This window comes from Lagopus leucura, unplaced genomic scaffold (assembly GCF_019238085.1).
Source record: "Lagopus leucura isolate 7727_CA_CO unplaced genomic scaffold, USGS_WTPT01 Super-Scaffold_73, whole genome shotgun sequence".
NCBI classification, from domain to species: domain Eukaryota; kingdom Metazoa; phylum Chordata; class Aves; order Galliformes; family Phasianidae; genus Lagopus; species Lagopus leucura.
The window spans coordinates 72,443,753-72,459,079 of NW_024962252.1; the positions used below are offsets into that span (position 1 = coordinate 72,443,753).

Sequence of the window (15,327 nt, forward strand, 5' to 3'; positions counted from 1 at the left end):
CACTCTAGTGCAAATTCACACTTCAACGCATTTGAATTATTTCCTGCAATGCCTATTTATATCAGTTATTTGCTTTTAAAGTGCACCTGTTATGCACTTCTCTCACGCTTTGAGTGCTTTGATTTTGAACCTAGTTGACAAGTGTAGATATACTTCTTAATGTCTTTATCTCTCATAGAGAAATACATTTTAACTTTGTTTCTTAATCAGGAAAAAAAATACAGGAAGTGATTGGCTTAGAAATGATTGCAAGATCAGTTTAAATATTTGCACGAAGCATTTTGAGTAATGCATCTCACTAACTTTGACAAGAGTCAAGTATTCCTTAATTCTTCATTATCTGAATAGCAGAATCTTATGTAATAATTTGGCAATTTTCAGTAACAGTCACAAACATTAAACATAAGTTGACAGAAAGTCGAGCCTTATTAACATAGGAAATAACAATATAGAAATCAGTTATACTCTTTAAAATAATACTTTTTTAAGCGAGTAATTTATTTAAAATAATGTACATGGCTTTCGAAAAAGCAGAGGAGGACGGTTTTGTGACGAAGAATAATATACTATCTATTTTCTTCTCTTTTATCTTCCTTTTGAGTTTGAAGCAGAAGAGGGTAATAATATAACCAAACCTGCTCATTCCTGGGCAGAGAGCCATTCATGGGCATTGTTTAAACTTGGCTAAGAGCTCTAGTCATCTGTTGGTGCCTCAGTTACAAGAAGCTGACCCAAGATGATTGAAAGAGAAACATGATCCTACAGGTGAGTATCATGCAACAGCACTAACCTGAATATTCTTTACCCAACTTTTCCAGTGTGGCAAAGCACTTCCTGGTCTTTCAAAGCAAGAAGACTGCTGTGGAACAGTGGGTACTTCCTGGGGTTTTAACAAATGCCAGAAGTGTCCCAAGAAGCCATGTAAGTGTTTCTTTGTTGTTATTCTCTGGACAAGTTTGTAACTTCTTTTCTCAAGTAGTAGTTGCTCTTTTCTTTTTTTTTTTTTTTTTTTTTTGGTGGGAGGAAAAGAAAAAGAACGTAGTAGAGAGAACACACCATGCTTTGATTAGGGGCAGGTTGCAGAAACTGGAATTCTCTTGCATGCCAGCAGTTACAGTACGCAGGCACTCAACACAGCCAACAGTGCTAGTGTGGTTGTGGTTTTTTTCTTTTTTTCTTGCTTCCTCTTCTTCCTCTTAGGCAATGATGCACTGTTGCATTTTTCTCAAGAAGGGTAATGGCATTGAGTCATCTTGCCTCTTCCAGCTGGATTTATTTATTTTTTTTTAAAAGTCTGCACAGAAATTTTAAATTATAGAGGCGCCAGTTACTGGTTGGAGTGAATGCAATGACCTCCTGAGACTGCGGATGAACTTTCAAGTTTGGAGCCAAATTTTTCTAGGCTCTAAATTATCAGTTATACATGGTTTTTTGCTCTGTTTTGGAGTATCTTCCTTGACAATTTAACTGTGACAAAGACTTTCCTCACTGGTTTGTTATGATTTGACATGATGTTATAATGAGAAAGAAATTCCAGATGATAAGTGCAGCTATCCTCTTAAACTTTTATGAATTATGCGGTTATTGCACAAAACCAGCAGTACTTCTGTCATTTATTATATTTATCACTCAATGAAAGAATAAAATGGTGAAGTTGCGAACGGAGTTAGATCCCTGTTAACAGGCCCAAAAGTGGTGCAAGAAGCTGCAGTCATTATCTAGGTCTCCAAGGCCACTGTTACTCCTACAGGTGGCTACTTCCTATAGAAGTACTCCTTCACATATTGTGATACATGAAGCATGTTCAGTGTTTGATATTTTGAAAAGGTACTATTGTCCACAAGTCTAATGTAATAAATATAACCCCAGAAGAAAATTTACTTTGACTTCCACTTCTCTGGCTTCTCCTTCCACAGAAGAGCCTGCACGACTTTATGAAACATGAAAATTTTATGTTTTGGAGTATGTTTACCTTCTGCTTTGCTTCCAAAAGAGAGCATACTTGGGGTAAATTTCTGAATGTCCCTGTTAGTAAATTGCTCACAGGGACATTCCTTTTGTATTAGTGTAACATCACTATGAATTGTGAAATGTGTCCCAATTTTATAGCTTTCTCAAAATGTGTAGCAATTTAATTACAGCTAAAAGTTTTGTTCATTAGAAGTATGTGGATGCGCAGAATGTATTGCCTAGTAGATTCAGATTTGCCTCTGGAAAATTGCCCATGGCAGCAGGGTTGGAACTAGATGATCTCTAAGATCCCTCCAACTCAAACCATTCTGTGATTCTAAGAACTAATATAAATTTTCGGTGCTTAATTCCAAGGGAAGTCCGTGTCTGATTCTTCATAGCTTCAGTAAGAAACAAACTTTCCCATCCTGAAATCCACTCTGGGCAGTATGCTGTTCAGGAAGCTACATAATACCAACATGCTCTGTATGCTGTTAAAGCCAATGGGGAAACACTGGGGCAAACCACCTTTGAAATCTCGGTCTCCTAGATTCCTCCTAGAGGGTACAGAGAAATGGCTAAACGCAACTGGGATGTACAGCCCTAAAACCTCCACCAGCCTTTATCAATGCATTGAGTAATTTTTTGTAAATACTAATGAGAGGATCATTGTCCTTTTCATATAAAACCTTAGTGGCTAACGCATTTTCTCAAGATGAGGCAATTGAGAGTTCCTTCATCTGCCAGAAGAGTTTCAAGTCTACATTTTATACCTATGAGGAGATGCCTTAATCCATAAAATGAAGAAACATTTCTTGGAACAGGAATGGGAATTCAGTCTCTTTCCTGGTATTGTTAATTACTAATAGTGTGAGTTGTGCTTATCCCTGCCTTCTGACTCAATTAATTTGGAATTGTTTTTTTGAGTTGTAACTGTAATTTCAAGAGGAAACAGGGTATGTTATTACTTAGAATAACTCTGTTCTTGTGGTTAAGGTATTCCTGGAAAGTAAGGGTTTGAAATTAAGTGGGATGTGCTTCGCATCTTTATAGGTAGGAGCTCTCACTGTACATTATCTTTCTGCCCTTCTTAGGGAGGAGGAAATGTGTGTATACTGTTTTCCACAGATTAAAATACAGTGTCATCTCCAATTACATTATATCACGAGTATGGCTGGGGAGTTGGTTGCTTTAAGAACATTCACTGACTGAACTGATCAGGAAGCTTTGATCAAAGTATCTGCAATTTATCATTATATATCTTATTTATAAATTATTTAAGCACGATGCTGTTCAATCATGCAATAACTTTTAAAAATCTGCATGGGTGTAAATGGTAAGTTTTCAGATTTCTAAGAACTTAAGCGATCAAATTTGGAGTGTTGCAGGAGTTTAAGTGATCTTACAGCATCTCAGGGTTTTATGGATGTCCAATTTGAACTTAGGCACACAACTAGAACTTTAAAATCTGGATCCAGGCCCAAGTATCCTGTATATATCCTTTAAATATCCACTGCTCAGTCAGGGACCAGTCCTGTTGCAAAGCTGAGTGCCTTGGCCTGAGACAATTCCTGCATCTCTAAGTCTGTAGATTATTCAGTGTTACATTAAAATAAAGGAAGAATTTTTGGAGATCTCTATTTCTGCGAACTTCTACAGAAGAAGACCTTTAAAACAAACTTCATTTCTGTGTTACATGGGAAATATTATGATTGTTCAGGCTTCTTGGTAACAGTTAGTAATTATAAACAGATTGTCTGAGTGAGTAAAGTGTAAGTAATGTAGGACTCCATCCAGTTACCACATGGATGACTAGCCATCACTTCACAAGCTTCATACACTACTATGACCTGCTTATGTTGCTGCTCTTAGTACAAGGAAGAAGAAGGCTGCCAATAAGCCACTGTTTCCTGTTCAGTGTGGGAGCAGGATGAGTAGGGATGGAGAGATTGAAGTCTCTGACCTCACTCCACCATTAAACTTTCTAGAGCAGCTGAGTCACCGTGGAAGGGAAAACGCATTGTGGCACTGGAAAAGGCCTGGCACAGATTATGGGCTGGTCTCCATGTGCAACTGGAAGAGCTCTGCTTGTACTGTGTTAGATCTACAGGGTACTACAGATTATGTCCACAAAAACTAGGTGTTTTCGTTTTAATATTAACTGAATGAGCTCTATAATGGGAAGCACGGATAAATTAGGACATAATCAGTGCAAAAATGAATCTAACTCTGACAGCATTAATGGTTAGTGTTTCACTGATGTTTTTAGACCTCACTGTACCCCTCACAATTTTAGTGTTTAACTACTTCAAAGCTTCAAGCCATTCTGAAAGTGTCACCGAATCACAGAAACACCAAGGTTGGAAAATGCATACAAAATCATCTAGTCCAACCATCCAGTCAAACTATCACCAATAGTTCTCACTAAGCCATGTCCCTCATCACATCGAAAATGTCGTTATGTTCTAATTAAGCAATTATTTGAAATAATCACAGCAATTTAAAATTACCTTACTCCAAAAACTTTCTTAAGATCATCACTTAAATTCTTCCAGAGCATAGGAAAAACTTTAAAACAAGTTTAAAAATGTATTTTTTGTTGTTTCCCCTTGTAATGAATTGATTTCCAGTTCTGAACTAAACTGTAGGGATAAATGTGCAGTTATGTGCAGTTCAGACATCACATGTGAAATAATGCCAAGTGAAATCGCTATCTCACTTTGTTCTAATTTGACAGTTTGTGTACACTAAGGATGTAGTGTAATGCTTTTTTTTTTTTTTTTTTTTTTTTGGCCAGCTTAACTTTTAAATTCTGACCAAATGTTGAATGTATCCTGTTGTAGCATTCAAATTATCAAAAACTATTGACTCTTTACTGAAATCACTTTCGTGATCACGGTGCCAAATATTAGATCTGTGTGTTTGCTGAAGTACTGGGTTTTGTCAAGAGCTTAGCTTATAACATGCAAAGAAGTTACTGGTCTCATTTTTATTTGCTGGAACAATTGAAGAATCAATAAGCAGTTTTCTGTAGTCTCAAAGGCAACCTTAAGTGGAGGAAAGAAACAATAAACAGAAAAAATCTATTTAACAGAACACTTTCTATTTTGTCAAAATTGAACTTTGTATTTTGCGGTGCTGTTACACTCTTGGCAGTTTCCACTGATCAGCCAATAAGTCACACAGTCTTCTAAAACTCAGAAAAATTTTTAGGTAAATCAGAGACGTGTCCCCTTTTTCTTTTTGTCTTGCTTCAGACGTTTTGTTGCTTCTGTTTCCTATGCATTTCAAAGAATTTAAATTCACTGTGGTGAAACAAAGGGTGCACTATAATTTGTTTCACATCACACATATGCATTTTTGCTTTCCAAAGCTATTTTCACTTTTAAAAGCATTGACTTTCCAGGGTAAATCTTCAACCTTATTTTTTCTCAACATGGTATTTGTTGCAGGTTTGTAGAACTAATTATTAGAATATTTGAGTTCAGTGAGGATGATTTCAAAGATGTCATCTTTTTAACTGAGAGCGAATTTGAGTGGATAATGGAAATTGTTAGCAGTAAATATGCAAAAAGATTGAATTAAGTCTACCTGTATTTGAATTTCTGCATAGAGTTAGAGTTATATAATAACTTAGTTATCAGATTCTCTAAATAAGCCTACAGTTCATCAGTACTTAACTGATGTAAATTTTTTTGTTCAGCTTACCATGGATACAGTCCTATGACAGAATGCCCACAAGGCTACAAGAGGATCAATGCTACGTTTTGTCAAGGTACGACACTGTCCACTGCTGACTGTGTTTATTTTAAGCACTGTTTTTTTGTGATAGATTCAACGATATTTATGACTTAGATGATTGAATCTGGTCTATTTATTTGTATTTGGGAAAAAGTGTTGGGATTGATCTATCCATGTGTGTATATATATACACACACACATTTAACTCTTTCCAAATACTGACAACATTATAGAGTGTTCTTTGCTCCAGAATAAAAAAAAAAAGTTTTAGAACTTCTGTGCATATTTTCATTTTCTTTGGTGTATGAAATGACTTCATAAGGATTTGCTTGCTTTGTTTTTCAGTTTTCATTAGAAATGCATATTCTTTCAATTGTTTTGCTAAACCGTGAGCTTTTAGACTTGCTCAGTTAAGTCAGATGGAATTCACAACAGAGAATATTTTCTATAACCATCATGCTATAGAGCATATAGAGAAAGATTATTTTGGACTTCAGAGGTGAGATGCAGATGATATTGTAGCCAGATAATGTCACTGGCAAGTGAATATAAAAAGCCAAACTATTAAGTGAGCGTATAGGAAAATGTTTAATTTCTTGTGCTCTGAGAGCATGTCCTGTGGTGTTGCTCTCGAGAGAGATAGAAAGGGAAACATGAGTTCTGCTGTGGCTGATGCTGACCTGTGACCCAATTTATTAGTCATTGTTGCCACTGCAACCATGAAAAGTCACCCAACAAGTAGCTGTGGAGGTGGAAAGATAAAATGGAGTAACTGGTGTTAAAGGATACATGCAGGCACTTTGGAGGTAAAGTTAATTTAACTGAAAGCTCTCTTAAAATGTGGATGAAGAAGTAGTATTTCAGCCTGCTAAAAATAAATTATTTTTAGAAAACGAAACAATATGGTTTGTGTATCACTAAACACATGATTATTTGTTGCTGCTTTCATTGCATTGAGAGAGGTGAGCTGCTATCTGAAAATTGCTCTGTCAGGCTTGTTAGCCTACCTGCTGCTCAGCTCCCTACCTAGTGGTTTACCAGTGTGCAGAATTAGGGGCACTTGGAGGATTGTGAGAGAAAATTGGGTTGGATCAAAATACTGAGAAACTAAACGGAGGAGAGCTGCAAATTGCATCTCTAGAGTTTCTTCCCTGATCTGCAGAGATTATAACATTCTTCTAGTTAACAAAAGGGTTGGGGAGATTTTGGTGGCATCATACTGAGGATGACTGCAAAGTGAAACAGTGGAGGTGAATATAAGGCATCCAAGGACCACCTTTTCTTATGTCAAATGAACAGGTGCTGAATATATTTCAGCCATTTCAAAACTGTCTCAGTCTGTATATTAGCTATACATTTTTTCAGAATATGTAGAAGAGGGGCTATGAAGTGTCTGAAAGGTAACATTGTGCACCTGTACCATCATACATCCCTCTGAACATGGTCCAGGCGAGACAGGAACTTAGGATATCTTCAGTAGTTGAGCCCAAACCTGACAGTGTACACATGGCATTCCTAGACAGCAGCAACCCAGCAGACATTTAAAGTAGAATAGGGCATTCAGTTCTTTTTAAGATTCTCCTACCTAGTTGTTGACAAACATTACTAGATGGAAACCAAGATCCCAAATCAGGGGCTACAGACAGAAAATGGTCTGATTCCTGTGAAAGTTGCTAGAAGTAGTTTGCCAGGAAGAAAAATGTTTCCAGGAAGTTGTTTCCCAGAGCAGCGACAGGCTGACAGAGAAGGAGAACATATGTTTCTGGGTAGGAAGGAATTCAGTCTTGCCATGGTAATGTGTGGCAATAGAGCAGTACCTGAGAGGCTAGGCATTGTTCTACTGGATTTTGCTAGTTTTATCCTGAAAAATTTTTGTACTAAATAACTAATATTGCAAGAAATGTTAGGCTTTAAAGAGTTTGTTTTATTTCTGCTATCATTATCCTGGAAGAAAGAGAGCCATAGACTCTGAATATAATTGTAGTCGATGCATGGAAACTTGACATGTAACATGCACAGAAATTTAACAGTTTAACCAGAGAGTGGGAGTCAGATAATCCCACTAGGAAGGAGACTGATGATTAACTAAGGATGGGAACAATTTCTTAACTTTCTGGAAAGGGCAGAGGTGGTGACTGCTACAACTTTCTCACTTTGCAGTATTGAGACTTGGGTGGCTTCTGAGTAATTTACTCACCAACATACTCCGAAAATGCGGTACTAATAAGGAAGGACTAGAGAGAAGGAATGCCCATGAAGCAAAGACAGGATTAATAGATTACCATTTTTCTCTCAGAGGGTCAGGATTTTGACCTTTGAGCAGTCATCAGGAAAACTAGCTTCATCTGTGAAAGAGCTGCTTGCAGGGTATATTTCAGTCCTGAAATGGCCATTAACATGTGCTTCTCAATGGCAAAAATGTCCGCTTTGTGTTTATCTGAAGCAGACACACTTTTCTAAAAGAGAACGGGGCTAACGAAGAAATAGCTCTCTGTCTCAAGAACTTGAGCAAAGCAGCAGGAGTAACTGTGAAGAGAAAAATGTTAAAGCTGCTGGCGAGGGAGTGTTCATTTTTTTGTAATAACCGTTATAATTAAATTGGAAAGGAGCGGCACAGCATGTTCGTATGCAAGTATACATTTTAATTAGATTATTCTTTGCTGAAAGGGTGTGCATGCTGTGCCCATGCTCAGAAAGGGCCAGCACTGCAGACCAAATAATAATGGGGATATATTTCTGAATCTTTGCCTGCAGCTTAAAGAGAGTGCTGTTTTCACCTAGATGTCATCCAACTTTCACTGCCTTTGAAAACTCCAGCCTAAAAGCCTAATTAACCGTTTGTTCTACATTGGTTTTGCAGTCAAAAGCCTCCTTAGTTTACAAAGCCTGTGTGGTATAAGCGTGATTAATAACAAGATCCTGAATTTTTTTCCTTTCAAGTGAGTGAGCTAAAGTAATGAATCATTCTTCTCTCTTATGTGTATGTAGGACAACAAAGAGCCATCTGTGGGTATGTTAATTTGAACAGTTCAGTATAATTGCAATCAAGAAAGCTTTTTTCCCCTCAGTAATTATCTTTTCAATTGAATGATTTATTACATGTACACGCCTAGACGCCCTTAGGCTGTCACTGAAGACGATGCAGAGTTTATCAGAGCTGAAAGTTCTTTGTCAAAATACATATATGGTCCTATTTTCTGGTTCCCTGTTTAGAATTATACTTAGTGTTTCCTTCTTCTGCTAATGGTTTTCTTGGAAAACTGAAACAGGATGAAAAAAACAGCTGGTAAAAACAATTTGGATTACTTTTTCAGGAAACGAACGTGTGCCAATAGAGCACTTTTAAAAGTCTTATCTGGAGGACTGGAAAAATACCTGAATATTTGTTGTTTTTCAGTGAAAAGAAAGTTGAACTTTAAAGAAAAGTCCTCATTTGCTTAACATTCAATGTAAATCACTCAAAGAAACTAGTATTTATATGTTATTGGATCAAATTCTGCAATGATATGCACTGGGGACTTGAAGATTTTTTCCCTTGATTTCATCATGATTTAAAATAAATTTTGAAGGTGCATTCTGCCCTTCTGCATTTGTCTGTAAAATACAGTAATTTTCTCTCTTTTTCACATATATAGATTTTCTTGCTTAAAGGAGACTAGCATCAAAAAATGCTAATTATTGTTGCTTAGTTACTAAGTTAACAAACTTCTTTCAAATAAGTTATTTTATTATGTTAGTATCGTGAAATAAATATATCTCCAGAAACTGGGCTGGGTTATTATTTGGACATTGATTATGTGTTTGAAACGTCTGGCTCTGCAAATTTGTGTTCCAGTAAATTCCACACAGAAGCACAAAATGATTTGGATTGATTTCTCCTGCTGTTGTTCTGTTAGCACATAGAAATCAGCAGGTCATTTCCTAGAATAAGAAACTGTTATTTTCCCTGTAATTTTTAAACAGTATTTTGCAAAAGTTTCATTGCCAACCAAACCTTGTTGTTTGTTTCTTTTGCCTCATCTTGTTCTCTCTAATCAGATTATTATTGAAACAATGATAATAGAACGTTATATATTTCTTGAAATATATATAATATATATATAAATATATATATTTCTTCTGAACGTTATATATTTCTTGAAATTGAAGATTTTGTAGTGGTTTGCAATATAAGTTACAGCTGAAACAGTGTTTTCTGGGATGTCAGTAGGTATAGTTGTAACTCGGGATTGTAAAGGGAATAAAAGATTATGCCTTCATATTGCACCTATTTGGAGACCGTTCAGTCAAGTGCCACTCCCAAGGAATTTTAAAGTACATTGAAATTGAGTAGAACTTCCCTTAAGTTATTATTCCAGCCTTAATTTATAGCTTCAGATACTGTACATATTAAAGATGTTACTGTATGAAAATCTTAGTAAATATTATATTACATATTACCTATATATAATATGTAACAATATTGCATATTACTAAATAATGTTCAGTGGCTAATTGCTAAGTCATTGCTAATTCAGTCACCCAATACTTTGACAAATTCTAATCAGTATATAATTGAACTATATGGTTTGCTTTACTTTAATGCAGCAAAGTGTCTTAAGAATCTGGGGTTCTTTTTGAAAGATAGGTTGTTTGCTTTGCATCAAATGCAGATAAGGGTTTTCCATTCAGTTTTATTACTTAGTTACTTAAACAAAGGCTAGTCTGCATACCTCCAAGAGGTTTTGAAGAAATTAGAGATCTGATTTCATAGCTAAGTGTAGAGGTCCCCCTTCAGAAATTTACTTTTCCATAGTGGTTAGGCCTGGAATCAGATGTGGGCTGCAGATGTTATGACTGCTTGTGTCCTCTGGCACCCAACGCTTGTGACAGAGGATATGAGAAAGCCTACAATGCTTGTTGACTCCTTCCTAGCCACAAGTTTGTCTGAATATTTCAGTGCAGCTATCAGGTCTGTGGTGGCCTGAATAGGCTTTCTGTTTCTACAAGTTCTCTTTCTTGGTCCAGTATTTATAAGAACATCCTGGATATCAAGTTGTCCTAGCTGGAGCTGTAGCATATTTAGTTTTTATGTCCTGTCATCTGTGCAACCACTTGACTCTCAGGCAAGGAAAAAAAATCTGACTCAGGATCATTTGAAAAAGGTCTTCTAAAATCTATGATCAGCTGTCTTACCTTTGGACAGCTGCCATGCCAATTCACTAGCTTTGCATCTTGGTTTTTTTTTTTTTAATTTACAAAAATAGCTTTTCTCTCAAGTTGTGTTTCTTTGATATTTCAGTCCCCCTTTATTCTGAATTCTATAGTAAAAGAAAAATTGAATCTGAAGTTAAATGTTTACGCAAAGCTAATTGTTTATTTAGTACTAGCAGAAGGAACTAGATTCTTCTTTCTTATTTTTAAACCACAATGCAGAATTTTCTTACCTAAAGAGCTCAGTGAAACAAACAGGGCAAGTCAGCATTAGGGAAAGGGGGAATTTGTTTCGTAGTCAAAAAAAGCCTGAAAAGTTGTGCGGATAGAAATTATGTTCTTCTGTTTATGCACTTTGTGCATAGTGTGACTTTGAAAACCTGAACTTAACATTGTCTTTTGAGGTGGATTTGTTGAGGTTGTTACCGAAGTCACATACCAAATACGTAAAGTAGAAAAAGCATTGTACAAAAATGAGATCATCTGTTTCATAAGGGAGATCAATTAATACTGAATGACTTCATAGTCATTGTCAGCCTTTTTTCTCAAGTTTTTATACGCCTTAATTCAATATATTGTAGAGGTTTTTTAAATCCAATTTTGATAGCTGCTACTGTCACTCAAAGTTATCAGTGCTCCTGTAAAGGTTGACTGCATTCTTCACATGAATGGCAGCAATGATTTCTTTCAAAAAACGCTGAAAAAAAACAGAAACAAGCAACAACAACAAAAGAACAACAACAACAAAAATTCACAACAGACTATCTCAGTTTACATTTGCTTTGTTATATTTTCAAAATTTGTGTAGTAACCTCTGGTTGTTTCTTGAACTTGCAGACTGTATTTCTTGTGCAAAAATATTTTCTTTAAAATGAATGCTGTAGATTTAAACCACATAGTCTCACTGCTTTGACCAGAATGCATTAATAAACATGGACATTCAGTTCTAGAATTTTGTTTTTAACGTAAATGCTTAAGTGTGGTTAAATACTTCAAGCTGTGATGATTTTGATGAGTATGAATTCAGTGCATTAAAAATGGAGATGAAAGAATGAATTTCATTTTGTAGGAAAGAATGTTTCAAATTCCATTTAGTTTGTGACCAAATATGGGCCTCTGTTGCTATCTGAAAAGGGTAGACAGTGTCTTTGCTCCTCCAAGTGAGGTACAAGGCTGAAGAGGGAGCAGACAGCTTTACACCACCTTAGTGCTTTCTGTGATTCTGCATTAGGCCAGCTGGGTCTGGGTGGTCTGAAGAGCTGCTATAATGGTTAACATAGCCAAAACTCAGTGAAGTCCTTTTTCTAAATACTCTTACATCTGGAGGCTGCCAAAGGGAAATGCTGCAGGGTTGATATTCCAACCATCAGCTTATGTATGTTGGTCTCCAGCAGAACAGCTCTCTGCTAATCGACTAATCCCTTTGCAACATTTAACTTGGCTGTAGTGGACATCAGGCTTGGTAGGGTGTGTTGAGCTGTTAATATGTCAAAGGCTATTAAGCTCTGAAGCATTTTCATTTTTGCTTGCAGAAGAATCCAAATCAAGTATTTCAATAAATGGGCAAATTACAAAGGAGGCTACTATAGCTTTGTGATGCACCATGGCTCAGTGTGCTTTACAGGAACCAAGCAAAGCATATTGTTTCAGTGACAAGTCCCTGGATGTAAGTAGGCACAGGAATTTTTCTTAGGACTTGGTGTTTACACTTGGCATAGTTTGTTATCCTTGGAGAAGGAATACTCAGGCTACATCATGGTGTCATTAATCCTGGAACGAACCTGAAATGATTCACTTCCTGAATGCGATTGAGTTAGGCATGCCATTGCACGAGAAAAGATAGGAGAATGTAGATTTCCAGTAAAGAGCTGAAGTAGTGTCAAAGAACAGCTGTTGCAGCCCCAGGAGTGTTTTGACCTACTTTAGAAGCAATTGTAGCAATTAGGAATGCAAGCAGAAAAAGAGAAGGTAATACCTCCTGCAATATTTCCTCCCTTTCAGCACAGATTTTTTCCATCTGCTGGCATACAGGAAAGAGAGGGTGATTCTACTGCACTGTGACCTTTTGTACACAATATCTATACAGTAGCCAGAGGGAAATTTCCTGTTATGCCAACTGCTTCTTTAAAAGTTAAATACCTCAGAACAGAATTTGACTTTTCTAGCCTCCCATCCTTTCAGAGTACCATTTCATGTATTTTCTTCTCAGTTGTCAGTATTCCCCAATGTGCAGTGCATGTAAGTGAGCTGAATAAATAAATCATCAAATTACATATTTGAGTAACAGAGCCTGACCTTCAGAATATAGACTGAAGTGCTGAAAAGCCACAGGACTTTTTTTTATCTTTAAGCAAGGAAGAACTTTCGGAGAAAAGTAAACAATGTTTACTTTTTTTTTTTCTTTTCTTTCTTTCTCCTGTATTATTCAGTCCTTCCCTAAATCACGGTTACTGGAAGAAAAGAATGTGTTTTATGATGTCTGCACTTAGACTAGTGACATTGAATTTGCTGTTGTGATGTGCACAACATGTAATTCCAAATGTGTATATGTGCTTATGGCTAAAAACAGGTCTGTTCTTCATCTAATTCTGTTAACTATTTGTGGAATAGGATTCTGGTGATGTGCTTTCAGAACACCTTTGTGTTTTGGCGTATTTTTAATGTGATTCCTTTGAGTTCCCCTTTTTAGAAATCAGCAAGGACAAAAAAGCAAGTAAAGTAAACAGTATTTCATTATTTTAAATTTGATATTTTATTTATCCATCCATTTCCAACTTTTAGTTACTAGTATCTGCAAAAGTTTTTGAAGATGAAACTATTTTCAGATTCAGAAAAATGTTGTATGGTAATTATCATTTTTTATAACTAAGTCAATGTTAGCATGTGCTTGTGTAAATGAATAACACTTTAAACTGTTCTCATCTTCCTCCTTTGCTTCTGATAGATTTTGTGGTTGGTTTGGGGTTTTTTTGTTTGTTTGTTTGTTTTTTTAAGTGTGAAATTAACTCTTGTCATGTAAACAGGCAAACATTCAGTTAAGAAGTGGCTGCTACTTTTTTCCCCCAGGAAATCCAGCAGCAAAGTGATTCATTAAGGCATTGCATTTTCTAAGAGCAGGTTACCTGTCACTTAGTAGACCTATAAAGAAACTATGAAAAAAAGGTGTCAAATGCTAATTGTTGTTGAGAGAATTTTAAGCTCTTAGGAAGATTGTGAGATAGGCCAACAGCATTTCAAGTGATTGACTTGCCACATCTGGGTTGTTTAAAGACTGCGGTTCCTCTTGTGGACAGCGTGGTAGCTGACCTCACTGAATATCAAGATGTTTGCTTGGATGAGAGTATAGAAGGAGCTGGGATTTATGCTAATCAGTGTGCTACTGCAGCATCATTGTCAAGTCCAGCTATGGTAAAACTTTCGTACATTAGCATGGGTATGTGAGAGTGGGATCATCAACAACGACTCTGGGATGGCACACGGCTTCCGTTGCCCCTATAACAGAAGTAAAACTTTCATTTCTTGTCAAACACTCAGGGAGACGAACCACCTAATCTAGGAGTGCAGAGTGCTAAGGACCTCTCCCATATGTTTGGCATGCATAAAACTAAATAACAGCAAACAGTAAGGCGCAGTGTAAAATGACATTGCGTCATTGATGCCAATGCAGTTCATACTCATTGAGCAGGGTCAAATCATTCACTTTGCCAAGCAGCAACTCCAACAAAATCAACACTTTATCAATTCCTTAATTATGCATAACAGCACCTACTGTGAGAGATTCTGGTAAAGCCATGCCAGGTGCAGTGTGGAAAAAGCTCCTCGCATTACCTTTTTTCTTAGTTTTCTCTAGTTTTTACAATGGGGCAAATTAATTCTCATTGTTTTTAAAATCCATATTTATATATATATATATATATGTATGTGTATATATGAGTGTGTGTGTATATGTATATATATATATATATATATATATATATAAAAGAGATGGATTTTAAAAAATAAAATCTTTTAATTTTGAACCAGATTTTTTTTCTAGCTGCCTGAATAAGTTGATTCCAGTGCAGTTTGCACAGCTAGACTGGCTGGCAAGTGGTAAGAAACATTTTGGGTTGGTGACATTTAACAACAGCCTGAAATGAAATTGATAAGTCTAAAAGCGATTTTTCCACACATAGGTTCTAAAAACTTTTCTCATGTTTTTGGAATTTTTTTTTGTCTGTTTGTTTTTGTTTATGGTTTATTTGGTTTTTTTTTGAGAAAGAAAGTTTGAAATTTGTAATCAAATTCTGGCTTGTTTCTGTTTAATCCCTAGATAGGCTTGTGCAATTCAACATAGAGTGTCAGCTCTAATTCTGTGAACTCATCCAGAAAACATGACTTGGCAAAGACTATAATTAATATAATTAACTTAATTATAATTGAATTCAGCTGAGGCATCATAGC

The 15,327-nt window shown here is 36.2% G+C and overlaps 1 protein-coding gene across 7 annotated transcripts in view; it reads left to right on the forward strand.

The window, feature by feature from the left end:
• Window positions 1-15,327, forward strand: part of LTBP1 (latent transforming growth factor beta binding protein 1) — a 178,860-nt gene that overhangs the window by 94,915 nt on the left and 68,618 nt on the right. For all 7 annotated transcript variants that reach the window (XM_042881769.1, XM_042881815.1, XM_042881787.1 and 4 more), the window contains 2 exons: window positions 819-921; window positions 5,654-5,725. In XM_042881769.1, the coding sequence (XP_042737703.1) occupies window positions 819-921; window positions 5,654-5,725 (175 nt within the window). The remainder of the gene's footprint in view (window positions 1-818; window positions 922-5,653; window positions 5,726-15,327) is intronic.